The sequence below is a fragment of the Spermophilus citellus genome (assembly GCF_964194105.1).
Source record: "Spermophilus citellus genome assembly, chromosome: 4".
Lineage (NCBI taxonomy): Eukaryota > Metazoa > Chordata > Mammalia > Rodentia > Sciuridae > Spermophilus > Spermophilus citellus.
Genome location: NC_138185.1, coordinates 100,696,459 through 100,712,245, shown reverse-complemented (window position 1 = coordinate 100,712,245; position 15,787 = coordinate 100,696,459). Strand labels below are relative to the sequence as shown.

Genomic DNA, 15,787 nt, shown 5'->3' with positions numbered 1-15,787 from the left:
CAACCTCACCTCAGAGCTTGGCCCATGGCCTCTCCTCAGATCAGAGCCTTGACCATCTACAATCAGATGAGTGATGATCTTTAACAATGAGTGTCATGGTTTTGCATCACCGATGTTAGTCAGCTTTCTGTCCTATAATAAATATCTGAGATAATCAACTTATGAAGAGAAAAGATTTATTTTGGCTCACAATTTTGAAGGTTTTATAGTCCATGATTGGTGACCTTGTTGCTCTGGGCCTGTGGGTGAAACAAAACTATTGTGGGAAACAACAACAACAACAACAACAACAACAACAACAAAAAACAAAAAAACTATTCATTTCATGGCTGGGGGAGTGAAAAAGAGAGGAAGGGGCTGGAGTCCCACTGTCTTCTTCAAAAGTATGCCCCCAATTGCTTAAAGACTCCACACTAGGCCCTCCCCTCTTAAATTTTTTTTTTTAAATTTTATTATTTATTTTTTAGTTATTGGCGGACACAACATCTTTGTTTGTATGTGGTGCTGAGGATCGAACCCGGGCCACAAGCATGCCAGGCGAGCGCGCTACCAATTGAGCCACATCCCCAGCCCCAACCTCTTAAAATTTTTACCACCTCCCAATATCACCAGTTTAGGGAAAAAAGTCTTCAACAGAAGGGCTTTGGGGGACTTTTAAGATCCAAACTATAGCAATCCAGTTTCAGGTCACGATGTCCCAGCCTCAGTCAGTCTCTACAAACCCTGCTTGATTGTCATCATGGATATATTTTTTTAAGTTGCTCACCCCAACCACACCAGGATGTAGGTCTTGTGAAGACAGGGAACTTACTTGCTTTGCTCACTACTATGTTGGTGGTGCCTAGAATGGGGCCTGCTACAAAGTAAGTGCTCTAGAAAGATTTTCTGAACAAATAACAGCTAATGGTTATCAAGCAATTGACATAGACTGATCACCCTGTAGGAGCTCATTTAATTCTTGCAGCACTCTTGCAAAGCAGGTGTTATCCTAGTCCCCATTTTACAGATGGGGAACCTGAGGCACAAAGTGCTTCCATAACTTGCTTGAAGTCATATGGGAAGTTGGGATTTGAACCTGAGCATCTGGCGTTTAGAGCAGAGATACTCAGTCTTGGCATGATTGACATTTTGAACCAAGTCAGTCTCTGTGGTGGAGGGCTGTCTTGTGCATTGTAGGATGCTTAGCAACTTACATGATCTCCCTACTAGGAGTTATAGCATCCTTCTTCCAATTGTAACAACTAAAATTGCCTTCAGATATCATCTGGTGGGCAAAATTCACTTTCTCTTGTAATCACTGCTCTCTGGATTTTAACTGCTACACCACACTGCCTTTCAATAATGGATCGTCAGATCATACTTACAGGAGGCCATTGTTTGATCTAGGTTCCTGTACTAGGCCCCAACAGACTAGACTAAAAATCAAAATGGAGTCACTCATGCTTAAGTACCAAACCCAAACTAAGCTGTTTATCTGACCTTCCAAGAAATGAGGAGAATGAAAGATAACAGCCAAATTTTCTAAACAGGCCAGTTTCAACTGGCATGTTAATGAGGTTTTCTCCAACTTTGTCCTCACATAGAAAGAGGTAACCTAAGCCTGATGTGGCCTGTAATCCCAGCTACTCTTGAGGTTGAGGCAGGAGCATCACAAGTTCAAGGCCAAGCTGGGCAATGTAGTGAAACCCTATTTCAAAATAAAGAATAAAAACGGGCTGGGGATATTGCAAAAAGGATTGAGGTATGGCTCAGTGATAAAGCTCTTGCCTGGCATGTGGGAGACCCCGTGTTCAAACCTTGGCATGGACAAAAAAAAATAAAAGATAACCTGATGTTAACCAACCAGCTGTTTTGCTACTGTTCTGTCTCCCTGTCCTCTACCTTACAAGTAAAGAAATTTTGAAAAGACAAATACTTTTGTTCTTTGTTTCTGGTTTTATCAGCCCTTTTCTGTCTATCAAACCAACGTCCTCTGCTGATCCCATTGGAACACTCATTCTGTTTTATGGAATGAAGTGTTGTTGGATTCTAGAAAATAAAGTCAATTAAGATCTTTAAACTGGGGCTAGGGTTGTGGCTCAGTGGTAGAGTGCTTGCCTTGCATGCATGAGGCACTGGATTTTATCCTCAGCACCACATAAATAAAGAAAGAAAGATATTGTGTCCATCTACAACTAAAAAAAATACTAAAAAAAAGAAAGATTTTAAAACTAAATTTCTGTGATTTCATTCTTTGATAAATCAGATGAAGAAACATGCAGTTTCTTCCTGGTGCCTTCATTGCCCCAGGGTCTGTACCCAGCATGGGTAAAGGGCACAGAGATCTCCATCCCAAAAGGTTTTAAGCCATTAAATTTTGGAGTGGTTGGCTTCTGACGGAATTGGTAACCAAAACAGTCTTGCTCATCAGACTATTGGTCTCCCCCAAAGCAGGGACAATGTCCTATCACTCTGGATCTCTGGTCCCAGCCCAGGGCAAGGTAAAGAACAAGTGCTCATCAAATATTTCTCGAGTAATTGAATAAAAGCCATCAAAACTCATGTTCACCCTGAGATAGAATAGATTTATTAGCAAGAGGTAATCAGGAAACATATATTTTTACAAAAAATGGAAATTTCTTTTTCCAAACAAGCTGTAAGTTGAAATATTTTAGGACTTGAAATAGAATTCTCATACCACTAGGTATTGCTTACAGCAAAAGTTGTCTGTCTGTTGTAGTGGAGCATGCCTGCCACTTCTGAGTGAACCTGTGTTCTCTATACTGTACAATGTAAAAAATACATGGTAATATTCACAGAATAAGCACTACGTTACTATATTCCTGCTAGAAGGCATTTAGACAGGACTACAGTATATGCAATAAAAACACTTGGTTATTGATTTCCTAATTCTACAGTGTGGTACTAATTATCACAAGGTATACAGACTTAGAGCATCTCAAGGTAAGCTTGTAGTGACCGTCAAGGCGGCTCAAAGAGGAAAAGTGACATTTTTGTGTTCCTGACTTCCAGTGAGTGCTGGGCAGCCGTCGGCAAAGGTCGCCGCGACCGGGTGTTGTGACTTCCGTTTTCCTAGGGAAGTTCTAGGGCCTTGTCCACATTGACTGAGACTGTTTTCATGCTATCTAGTGTTAATCCTAGAGCGAGGAACGATGTGGTGCCTGACGTGGCAGCGTTGGTGCGAGAGGCGTGGTTCTCAGCAGAGAGGACTCCCTTCCAGCCACGTTACTGGGAGGACTTTTGAGACCTGCAATTTGGGCTGAAAAAGCAGCTTTGGAAATTGGCATCGCCGTCAGCGGTAAGAGTAGTCAATGACTGGACTTGAGGGTATGGCTCCCCCCCTCCTCCCCCCACCCCCCACCCAGTTATAACGACTACATGGAACATGCTGGGAGGTGCCTGGGGCGCCAACCCCACCCAGGGGCGCGGGCCGGGAAGGACAAAGCAGGAACGGAGTGTAAGACTCGTGTTCCCGGGTTCTGTCTCCCCCTGAGAAGAGCGAGGGTCTGGAAGGAGGGACAGCTGTTTGGAGGTAACAGGCACTGCAGAGGGGGGTGGGGGGCGGCCGAGTCTTAAACAGTGCAGAAATTCATATTCCGGTTCTACAGGAATCTAAGAACGAGAACGGATTTGTATTCTTGGAGAAGCACATACGGAAGAGGAAAATCCAGAGAAACCAAACGAGTATGTACACTATCATATTGCACGTGTCCAGGGGAGCGGCTAGGTCCCGGTGGGTCGGCTTCAGGTGGGGAGTTTTGGTTCTATTCGGAGAGAAGACTCGTAGAGGCTTTCTTCGTCCATAACAAACGATTGGTCCAGTAAGTATTGGGTTACCTGAGGGCAGAAGAGGGAGGGCAGGATTATAGGCCTCTATGGGAATCTATGGGACTATGACTGGACACCAGGTGTCTCATGGGGCCCAAAGACTCTTGCAGGGGTTAGGCACATATAAGGCAAGAAATGTGTTTGGTAATGTTTGTCTTAATATAATCTGTCTTAGTCTCATGTTTAACATTGTCCTTTTCTGTGATTGAAGCCCTGGGTGCAAGCACGGTGTTCAATTACCCAGTACTATAAACCAAAAAAACCAACAAGAGCACAAAAAAATCCTTTGGAACATTGTTAGAACTTAAAGAATGCTGGTGAGCTGGGCGTGGTAGCCCACTCTGGAGGCAGGAGGATCACAAGTTTGAGGCCAGCCTCAGCAACTAAGAGAGGCTCTAAACAACTCAGTGAGACTCTGACTCAAAATAAAAAATACGGGCTGGGGATGTAGCTCAATGGGAAGTGCCTTTGGGTTCAATCCCCAGTACCAAAAAAAAAAAAAAAAAAAAAGTCAGTGAGACTCCTATTCCTCAGGTATCAATCAGGTTGTTAAAAGTCATTGAAAATACATATTAATGTATTAATGCCTTGATTTTCCTTATACATACTATATCCCTTTTGTTGTGGTATAGTATGTATAAGATAAATGCACTATTTAAACCATTATTAAGTGCACAATTCACCAGCACTAAGTGACAACTCTTTAAGTTACATGTGTAAATATATGTATATATGTTGTTTTCTCTTATAAGGATAGTATTGAATTATCAGGACACAAGTTTTGAGATGCAATTGTTGATTCTTAGTGCCAGGTGGATGGGCATTCACAGTTTTCTCAGTGTTTCTGTTGAAAAGTTTCCTAATAGAATGTTTGGACAGAATGTATGCAAATATTAGGATGATGTAGTATTGTGAGATATTCATTCAAGAGAGGCAAATGGAGACCGAGCTGCCTGAGGAAAGAGCTTCCATTGTTTTGGCCTTAATGTGACTCATTCTGGGGCAAAATGTTGGAGTGTAAAGTCAGGAAGATTCACCCCTGTGAATTAGGTTCTTCTCTTCCCTTCTCCCTCTTTTCTTCCCTTCTCTCTTGTAAAGCAAGAGAACAGAACTTAAATCTTGTGGGCAGCTCCCAGCTCCAACAAGTGTCTTTCCAAGATTCATTTGTCAGCTGTTTGGAGCAAATGTTCATCCCTCCACCCCCACCCAGAAACCCAGAGCAGAAAGTGGGGGGGCGGAAAGTACTTCTTATTACACATTTGAGAATCTTCTGATAGTTGGGAAAGTCGAGCCTTGTGACTTGTCTTGGCTAACTGACTCTGCCACTGTGAGGGTTGAAACCAACCATCTAGGATGCTGATTAATAGTCACAGATGAGATGACTCTTAAGTTTGCTTAGGAGCTTACTCCCACCACCTCTAGGAAGATGACTTAAGATGTCACAGTCTGGTTTAACCCATACCCGTGAATAAAGATATGGTGATTTACCACCATGTGAAAGAGGCTAGCTAGTCTTTTAGTCTTAGCTTGTGCTCCGTGGGAACAGTCCTTTCTTTAATATACAATTCTCTATGTTCCCAAACCCTCTGGGGTTGAGCAGACTGATGAGTTAGTTTCTTTCCATAATAAGCATAGTCAAGATAAATTTCCCTCAGATGTTTTTCTTTAGTGGGACACTGACTGCAGATTCCACCGTGGCAAGGCTATTAATGAAAGAAGTTTGAAGAGCCATAATATTTACTTGTATTGTACAGTAGAGCTTCAGGAAATGCTTAAAGAAGTGTCTGGAGACAGAAGAAAATCCTGAATTTTTTTCTGGGGGGGTTACCGGGGATTGAACTCAGGGGCCCTCAACCACTGAGCCACATCCCCAGCCCTATTTTGTATTTTATTTAGAGACAGGGTCTCACTGAGTTGCTCAGTGCCTCACCATTGCTGAGGCTGGCTTTGAACTCTCGATTCTCCTGTGTCAGCCTCCCGAGCCACTGGGATTACAGGTGTGAGCCACCATGCCCAGCCTGAACCCTGAAATTTTGCTGGCAAATTCTGAGACTTTCAGGGTACCATGTGACCACAATGCTTTCTAGAGGGAGCAGCCCCTGTGTGGTCTACATGGCAACGCTGGATGAACACAAACATAGTCCCCCAAATGCTGCTGAATCACATGGATAGTTTGTTTTAGTATTATTTTTTATTACAGAAGAAATGATGTGACAATATATATATATATATTTGGCGCTGGGGATTGAACCCAGGGGTACTTTACCACCAAGCTACATCCCCAGTCCTTTTTATTTTTATTTTCAAGATAGGGCCTCACTAAGTTGCCCAGGCTGGCCTCAAATTTGTGATCCTGCTGTTTTAGCCTTCTAATTCACTTATCTATAATCTTCCAAGTATAGATGTGCACCATCCTTCCCATTTAGCATTTTTCAAAAAGAGATGTTTATTTCTTGCCCAAGGGAGATCAGACAATCTGTGAACTATCCTTTGGGAAGTTAGATCAGAAAAGAATCATAAGATAAGATGGGTCTGATTTGAACAAGGGGCAGCTCTGACCAGGGGGACAGGGAGCAGGGACACCTTCTTTACAGGGATGGCATTTGAGCTGGGCCCACGAGGATTTAGCAAGGGAAAGCCTGCCCGCGTGCAGGGAAAAGGGCGGATGGCTGTGCCACTGTGAAGGAGCCGGGAGTCGGTAAAGCTGGCCTCTTACCTTTGCTTGGTGCTCTATTTTGTAGGCAGTTTGTTGAAATTGGCGAATCTCTCGGATGATGTGGGATATCTGTGGGAAGGAAGGAGTTTTAGAAGACAATCTGCTTTCTTAGTTGTCCTTCCCTCCACCCTTTGCAGGACTGAAGAGCATCAATGCTAAGTCTGAAGTCAGACTCTCTTAACTCCATTCCCGTTGCCTCCAGGAGGGTCCCACTGAGGTACCCTATGGTTTTCCCTCTGTCCCTCCCTCCTTTCCTTCCTTCCCATTTTTCTCTCTTCCTCTCTCCATGTCTCTCTCTCTCTCTTTTTGTGGTGCTGTGATGGAACCCAGGGCTTCATACCTGTCAGGCAAGCTCTACCATGGAGCTGCACCTCAGTCCACTTGTAGTTTTCTACTATTTTGGTACCAGGAATTGAACTTAACCACTGAGTCACATCCCTAGCCCTTTTTAAAATATTTTATTTAGAGACAAAGTTTTGCTGAGTTGCTCAGGGCCTTGCTAAGTGGCCGATCTCTAAGTGACTAAGATGGGCTTTGGACTCATGATCCTCCTGTCTTAGCCTTCTGAGCCGCTGGGATTATAGGCATGCGCCACTACAACTGGCTTGTAGTTTTTTTTTTTAACCTGTTTCTAAGAGTGATACTTGTCAAGTTTCTATGCACTGATTACGCTAATGATTGAAAGGAGGAAAAATAAAAACCTCCCTCAATCAGTGGCAAAAACTTTCAACATTGCTATACAAAACCTTTCAACAACAGCAAAAGTCGGAGGGATCTAGGTGTCTAACATGTGTAAGACATGATGTGAAAGTGCCCCTCACCAGGATAGGGCTTCTAACTTAGTTTTGATAGAGAAACACTTTTGATTAAACTCGGGGTCCTATTTTACAGCAGAGGCCCTCTGTTGAAGTGAGGATGGGAAAACCGGGAGGCCCACTCCAGCTAGGAGAAGTTTTCTTGGACCCCCTCCCACGTCCTTGATTTGTTTTTTTTTTTTTTTTTTTTTTTTTGAGAAAATTTAGGAGGTGCTGCATAAGTGACTTTACTTTAGCCACATAAAGCAAGTGTTTCTATGAAAAATAATGGATGTGGTGTGAATGAAGGTGCAGGATTTGGAGTCAGACCGACCTGGGCTGCAGACCCGGCTCTGCCCTTGTGATGCAACCTTGAGCTGATCACCTGACCTCACCAAGCCTTAGTCTGTATAGTGGAGATAATAAGAGCACCTGCCCCTCAGCTTGTTGCTTAGCACCTACCAAATGCTACCATGCACCAATAACAGTGATGCTTCTTATTGGAGCAGCCCACTCTGGCTTCTGGTGGGGAAGCATGTGGAGCAGGCTGAGCTGGGGGTGGAGCCTGGGTGGCCCCAGGTTGAGTCTGGGTTTTGGTTCCCCTCCCCCAACCATCCTCCCCCACAGCCACATTGGGAAACACACCATTCTCATCTTGGAGAAGTTGACCAGGCCGTCCTCCGTGTAATTGGGCGTCCCCTCCTCGATGAAGGCCAGGTCGGTGAGGTACATCCCCAGATAAGGGACACAGGGTGGGTCACAACTTGGAAGCAAATGACATTAACAAAAGTTTTTCACTTAAAAAAAGAAACTTCTGCTAAGAACAGAACACTCCCTGCCCCCATGCATATTTTGCTTGGCTAGAGGCAAAGAATTTCTCTTTAACAGTAATAATAGTACATAATAATACTGTCCAGTGGGCCTGGGGTCCCTCCTCTGGGAAGGGGGTGATGGGGTGCTGCTTGGGCCTCTTGCACAGGCTGGTCTGTCCCAACTGTCTCAATGAGTCAGAAGGCCCCCTCTACCTCTCTGCCCTACGTCCCAGTCAGAGTCCTTGGACTCTGCTGCCCCAGCTCCCTCCTGGTCCACCTTTGCTGTCTTTTCACTACTCTCCATCCAGATCCTACCCCGAGGGCTCTACTGCCAGCCACCCTGTCCAGCACCCTCTCCCTCTTTGTTCCCTGACATTCATCCTCTGCCTCCACTGGGCTTGGGTTACCATAGCAAGAGACCTTGGCCTTCTGAGTTCACTTTCCTGGAAGTGGCTTCTGGGTAGGGTTTAGGTGATGTTTCCATGACTGGGGACTCTTAGAGATCTGCATTTTCAGGAGATGGGGACTAGGTGTGATGGGCTGGCCACACCTTGGACTGATGGGGCCTGTGATGGAGTCCAGCAGCCACTATGCTCTGGTAGGACTCCCTTTAGCCCTTCAGGGGACTCCTCACATGGTGCTCTCAGCTCAGCACACAGAGGTCGGTGGAATTGCTGTGAGTGATGCAGGTGACCTTCATTTCCAGCCCAGCTTCCTGGTTTCCTCATGGCCATTTATAATCCTGCCATGCTGGAGGGAATGAGGCAGGTAGGACGGCAGAGCTAGAACAGAAACAGCCCTGTCCCTCACCTGCATGCTGTGTGACGTGGGCTTGGCCTTCTCCTCTCTGGTCCTCAGGTTCCCCATGTACACTGGCACTGATTCCAGCTAAGACAATTTTAGGTGGCCTGGGAGTCGATTATTATTATTTTTGGCACTAGGGATTAAACCCAGGGGTGCTTTACTACTGAATTACATTCCTAGTCTTTTTTTGTAAATTTTAAATTTTGAGCCAGGGTCTTGCTAACTTGCTTAGGGCCTAGCTAAGTTGGGGAGGCTGGCCTGGAGCTTGTGATCTTCCTGCCTCAGCCTCCCAAGTTGCCGGTGTGCACTACTACACTTGGCTCTGGGAGTTGATTTTAAGTGATGCATATATTAAATAACATTGATTCACATGGTAAGAAACTTAAGATTTTCAAATTTTCCCTTGGTGCTCCCAAACAGCCTCATTTGGGTAGCATGTCTTTGACACTTTCAACACTCATCATTCTTCTCTCCCTGCTTTTCCTCCTTTTTAAACAAATTGTAACAAGTATCAGTATCAGAGTATTGGCAAGCATCAAAATCCAGACAGAATTTAAATTTTTTACCTGGTAACTTTGTGTTCACAGTAAATATGCTGATTTTCCCATTGATTGTTACCACATATAATTATCTTAAGTTTATTTTTGGGAATAAGTGAGTTCAAGGAGATTACTAAGTAAATGCGAGGACAGTTGGCACATGGGCATGGCAAAGCCGTGACAGAGGCAGAAACCTGGTGTAAGAGAGCAGTGGAGAGAGGGCTTTCTGAGTCTTGGTCCTGTCATGGGAGTCAAAATCAACTTAGGAGGGTATAGACTAGATTGAAAAAACATGGAACAGATAATACCTGTTGACTGCATGGAATAAAGGTAGATATGTTGTTGAATATTTGTTCTTATATTTGGTACAAATATGCATTTGTACCCAGGATTGTAATTTCAAATTACACACATACACATGCACACACTTTTTTTTTGGGTGGGTGGTGCTAGGGCTGGAACACAGGGCCTCATGCTTGCTAGATAACTGCTTTAACACTGAGCCACATCCCAGCTCATAATATATTTATATATCTATATCTATACCATTTATTTCTCTCTATATTTTTAACAGTGAGCTATGATAAGATAAATGTAAGGCTCATCCTGGACCTTGGAGGACCTCCCTGCGTTCATCTGGCCTTTCTAGTGGGTGACTGTCAGGTGCTCAGTCCTTATTTTTCTCTATCATGCTCAAGTCTGAGGCTTGGGCTCATGGAGCTGATGGAGAAATAACCCAAAGACCTAGGACATGCCTTGGGGTTGGAAGTCTGGGGCATTTGGCTGTGTGCAGGTTCCACAGGATGCTCTCTCCCTCCACTGGTCACCTCCTCATGAGATGGCAGCCAGGTACCCAGGGGTGCTTGAAGGAAGAAGGGAGAAGGGGACAGCTAGGGGATTGCCAACTGACTGTGAACAATCCAAAGGGTCAGAGGGTTTCAAAAAGCCTTTTAGGTTCTCTGAATACTGAGACCAGAGAAAGAGATCAGGGGTAGATTCCCCTGAGGTGTTTATGGGGGTTCACGATCCAAAGGTGAGAAGGAAACTGATTTGCAGTTTAATCATTTGCAAGGGTGCCAGCAGCCCTATCAAACTCTGTCCCTATTTACTGTCTCATAGGGAGGGGCGTTGGATGAGGGGGCTAGAAAACAATATCTCCCCATGCCCGGCCCCACACACTCTCCCAGAGCCCTGCAGGTAAATGTCTGGGGTTGGCAGAGTGAGATAGAAGGCTGGCGGAGGGCTCCAAAGGCACCCTGCCTGGGGACTGAACCACTCCGAGCCTCTGAATGACAAGGGAAGCATTTTGGAGGCTCCATAGTGGCAAGATATCCAAAGACTGGCCTGTTCTAAACCTTCATGGGGGCATCTTGGTTATCTCAGGTGGGATCCAGCCTTGCCCCTGGCCAGCGTTTACCCAGCAAAGCTGACTGTGGGGTGCTTCCTCTGTTGGCAGAGCTCTTGCGTGCCTATAGCAAATGTTTTAGGGGGCAGAGCAGGAAGCACCCCACCCCCATCCTAAGAGCTGTAGCTGGCTTCCTGGGCAGTGCCTTATGGTGGCACCCTAATGCCTAGTGACACCTGCCATCTGAGCCTTGCCTGTGGTCGTTCTGAGTCCCCAGGCTTGATTGATGTTTCTTTCTATCAAGAAGTTCTTGATGATGTCAGGTGAAATAACATAGTAGAGGTCAAGCTGTGCCAGGCACCGAAAGTGAGGTGAGTCTGTCCCGCCTGCTCATTGCCAAGCCTCAGGAAGTAGGCCCATGATATGGCATCCCTGTCCTTCCCTGACCCCTGCACCTTCTCCCTTCTCTGGGTCAGGTCATCCGTCTCTACTGGTGTGGTTGGGCACCTCCGTTTCTTCTCCCATCTCAAGGCGTGGTGAGGGGCATTCAGGGAGGGCTTGAGGGGCACTTGGGGCTGGGCTCTGTGGGCTAAATCCCTAAGGTTCAGGGTCCATAGATCTAGCATAAGTTATAGGGCAATTAGGACCTTGGACTTTGCAAGAAATATTTCAGTGTGGTGGGGTGGAAGCCCCATCTTGCTTTTTGCCCCCTAGGTACCAAGATAGAAATAGGTATTTGACTTTGCCGAAGCCTCAAAACTCTGGAGCTCCAGAACATCAGCCTTTGGATTCATGGTATTCACAAAGATAAACAGATTGTACCCCATTTAAAGAGTGTAGGGGGATGGCCTGATGGTCAGCTGGCTGTCACGTTCCTCCAGGGTAGTTTCCTTTCTTAATTTAGGGGAAGAACGTACAGTAAAAGGCTGTCCTCTGTATTTCTTTAAATCAAGGACTTCTTGTTCTAATTTAAGACAAATGGTACAGATATGCAAATGGAGAAGTCAAAACCAGAAATGACCAAATTTTACTGCTAAAATTTAGTGCACGGAGCTGTTCTGATCACTGAGAAATTGACATGTGGGGACAGTTTTGTGGGCTTTGCAAGGGTGTAGGTTCAAGGAATAAGAAGGGGTGCTAATGTCATTCTTGGGGTGGCTAGGCAGGGAGCTGAAGGGGTACCCATGGTGAGGGTTGTAGGTGGACCAGGGGATATTTAGGAACTTGGCTGGGAGGCTGGGGTGCAAGATTTGGGAGTAAAGCCTTGGCTGGTAAAGGCAGTAAGTCCATTCCCCAGCCTGGTGCTGGCGCAAGAGTGGAGATTTTAATGACAGGACATAGGAATGGGGCTGAGAACCCACCCAGTGAGACCCATCCCAGGGTCTTGTCTGGGTGGGTCACCGACTATGCCTGCAGACTACTAACTTGTTTCTTCTGCCCATTGTCCCCAGCCTGCTGAGACAGGGTTCACCCAGTGTTGCTCTACATGAAACCTTAGAGCCTTAGAAGAAAAGGAACAGGGCGGGCTTGGCCCAGGCTCTCTTTGCCTCCTTCCTGTGCACCGCTGGCCCTACAAGGCTAGAACCTGGTTTGCATAAAAGTCTTAGCTCCCAGGATGCCCAAAGGCCACCTCTGCCCTGTGCTATAGCCGAGAGGCCTGGGGGAGGCACTTACACAGGCCCACAGGTAACCTGAAAGAGGGAAGACAGTCAGGATGGGGACTCAGACAGAATGGGGGGCCACGGAGGCAGTGGAGGTGGCGGTGGCTGTGGCAGACGAAGAAGCCATGTGAAGGAGGCGGATGGAGCGGCGCCCGGGGGCAGACGGACAAGTTGCCGAATGCACGGTGGGGCTTTCCCCACAAGCACAGTCCACAGGGGCTCCATGGAGCCCGGGCGGAGGAGAGACGGCCGGACAGCACAGATGGGTGGAACATCTGTCTGAGGACACAAAGTGGAGATGGTCAAGGCAATGACACAGGAAGCTTGCGAAGGACGGATCGAGTAGGCGGGAAGGAAACAAGAACAGGAGGCACTTGAATCAATCTGTGAAATATGGTATAATAAGAACTATGTAATGTTTTGAACAACCAACAATAAATTAAAAAAAAAAAAAAAAAAAAAAGAACAGGAGGCAGATGAGGCCGGCAGAGTACGAGTGGGCAGGCATCAAAGCTACTGTCAAGGGCTGGAGGCTTTGGCTGTCCCAGTCCCAGGTGCCAGGGGTGGACCTCCAGTGGGACCTCTATCGGCAGGGGTCATGAGATCCCTCACAGAAGGGAGGAGAGGATTCCTGACTCTATAGGGAACCAGCACTCCAGGTCTCCCAGGGCCTCTCAAAGTTCCAGTGAGTAGCCAGCCAGGCAAGGAGTCTCCCAGGGCCTCTCAAAGTTCCAGTGAGTAGCCAGCCAGGCAAGGAGGGAAAAGAACAGTCAACAATGAAAAGAGGGTAGAGCCCTGGGGAAGTCTGAAGGAAGCATCCAGTGGCAGCGGCACATGCAAAGCCCACATTTCATGAGGGCGTGGCCACAGTGCTCAGTGGGCGGAGCCACTGCTTCCCTGGAAGAGGCTGCCCAGTCCTCATGGGACACAGTTCAAGGGAAACCTCAGAGCACTGGCCTTGGAGGCCTGCCTGGGCCGAATCTGGGCTCTAGTGCTAGTGTCCTTGGCATAAGCCACTAGCTCCTCAGCTTTTGTCTGGAAAAACAGGATGGGAGGAGCTGCCTTAGGGTAGTAGTTCTCAGGAGGGGCAATTTCAGCAATGTCTGGAGACATTTCTGGAGGGGGGTTTTAGCATCTCATGGGTAGAAGCCAGGAATGCTGCTAAGGATCCCATAGTGTATAACACAGCCCCTACAACCGAACCATCCTGGTCAGAGTGACAAGAGTGCGGGGTGGAGAAAGCTGCCTCACAGGCAGTGTTGAGGGGTAGAGAAGGCTCTTTGCAAACAGGTGTGATTTTTGGTAAAAATGTATTTCTTTGATTCTGAGACGCCACTATCTGTAATCTGCACTCTTGTTTTGATGACTCATTTTCAAGAAAAAAGAAAAGACAACCACATTAAACACATTGACTTGAAGACATACTCTGAGGTCCGAATTCTTAAAAGAAAAAAAAAAAGTGGGGCTGAGGATGTGGCTCAAGTGGTAGCGCGCTCGCCTGGCATGCGTGCGGCCTGGGTTCGATCCTCAGCACCACATACAAACAAAGATGTTGTGTCCGCTGAAAAACTGAAAAATAAATATTAAAAAATTCTTTCTCTCTCTTAAAAAAAAAAAAGAAAAAGAAAAAAAAAGTGCATTGAGAATCAAGGAATCGAGCACCCCTATTGTCATCAGCACCGCCACCATGCTTCTGGGGATTCCAGTGTCCCTCCTCTGCTTCTCCTAGGAAATGCTACCAAACCCTGGACTTTCTCTGGTAGAGGACAAAGCTGACCCTTCTTTGGGGTCTGGGAATCTTAGGGGTTTTGTGGGAAGACAGAGGGAAAGACAGACAAACAGACTTCCTGCTCTGGCTGGTGTGGCATGTGGATGTCTCTGCAATGCAGTTCTACAACTTTAAACAGAAAAGTGACAAAATGACACATAACTTACTTTTTCAGAGCTTCTCTGAGATTCTTAAATCTGCCCTCTGATGACACAAGCTTTTGGAGCTTATCAATCAAAGCTTTTGTCTAGAAGGAATTAGAAGCATTTACTAACACACAGCACACATCAAGGCCCATGGCTCTGGCCCACACTCCAGCATGCTGTCCTCCAGGGTGCCAGAGCCATATTTGCTTTGGATTTGGGAACTTTTTGTGTCTGGCAATCTTGCCCCCACCTCCTTAGGAGTCAGGCCTGGGCCCTCACTATGTGTGTTGGTCCTCACACACATTTCTCAGAGTACAGAAGTGGGTGTGGAAGCCTGAATGTGCTTCGGTCTTCAGAAACACTGCTGGATCCTAAACCAGGTAGTGAGAAGGATTTGGTGGGTGACTCCAAAAAGCCTGTGTTCTGAGCAGAAAATGGCTGATTTTCTATTATCATACTTCACATGAACTCTATCCAAAGGATGTGACCATCTTCTCACATCTTCACTCTGATGTGCCAGAAACACTTCCAAATTTAAGACTCAAGACAAAAGATGGCAGATGAATTGATCATCAAAGAAGACAAGGCCTGGGTGGAGAAGAAGAAACCCCAGGTTGAAGGGTTGCCATATGATCATCCCAGGCCCAGCCCACCCATCAGCTGGAGCCGAGTTCCAGTGGCTGGAGTTTGCCTGAAGAGACCAGTGTTGTGTCAGGTCTGGCTTGCATTCCTTTTCAGATGTGGTCTGAGGGAAGTCCCTTCACTTCTGGGGTTCTCAGCTCCATCATTTATAAAAGAGTGAAATGATTTGTGACTTCCTTTCTAGCTCTGGTCCTCAAAAATCCAGAATGTGGCTGAGAAACTATGCTGGAGAATGGCCATGGGTCACCAGACGCACTCATCAGCCTGGAAGAGGTCACGGCCATAGATGTGCTGGGTCAGATTTAATCTGAGAAATAAGCCCATGAATGACAAACTAAGTATCCATGCTGATGGAAGATGGAATCAATGTACACCCTTTGAGGGAAAAAAAGGGCAGAACACCCCATTTGGTTTAGTGCCTCATCAACAAGGAGAAGAAATATTAGTGCCTGGTGTGCACTGACTCTGATCAAAACACAAATGTATTCTGGATCTGGTGACAGAGACATGCACCAGGATGGCACCACCCATACCAAGTCAGGTGATTCTGCATTCCTTGAGAGTCTGCTCTCAGATGCCTGGCAAAGCCTATCTATGCAGGCCAGCCTCTGCCCAGGGCCTCTGCTTCCTTCCTGCCTTGATCCCTTCCCAGAGCTGCACCCTCCTTCCTCTTCTTGTCCACCCACCTTCAGAGGAATGACCTGAGATGACTTGAGGTCAGATGTGGGAACC

At 46.4% G+C, this 15,787-nt stretch overlaps 1 protein-coding gene and 1 long non-coding RNA gene across 2 annotated transcripts in view; one reads left to right on the top strand and one right to left on the bottom strand.

The window, feature by feature from the left end:
* Positions 1-3,180: 3,180 nt before the first annotated feature.
* Positions 3,181-6,763, top strand: LOC308648058. Its single transcript, XR_014021774.1, has 3 exons — positions 3,181-3,298; positions 3,609-3,684; positions 6,682-6,763. It is a non-coding gene; the product is annotated as an uncharacterized lncRNA (long non-coding RNA).
* Positions 3,745-15,787, bottom strand: part of RASGRF1 (Ras protein specific guanine nucleotide releasing factor 1) — a gene marked incomplete at both ends in the record, with an annotated part of 105,331 nt that continues 93,288 nt past the window's right edge. Inside the window, 4 exons of the mRNA XM_081292754.1 lie at positions 3,745-3,837; positions 6,545-6,613; positions 7,984-8,101; positions 14,435-14,514. Of these exons, the coding sequence (XP_081148880.1) occupies positions 3,745-3,837; positions 6,545-6,613; positions 7,984-8,101; positions 14,435-14,514 (360 nt within the window). The remainder of the gene's footprint in view (positions 3,838-6,544; positions 6,614-7,983; positions 8,102-14,434; positions 14,515-15,787) is intronic.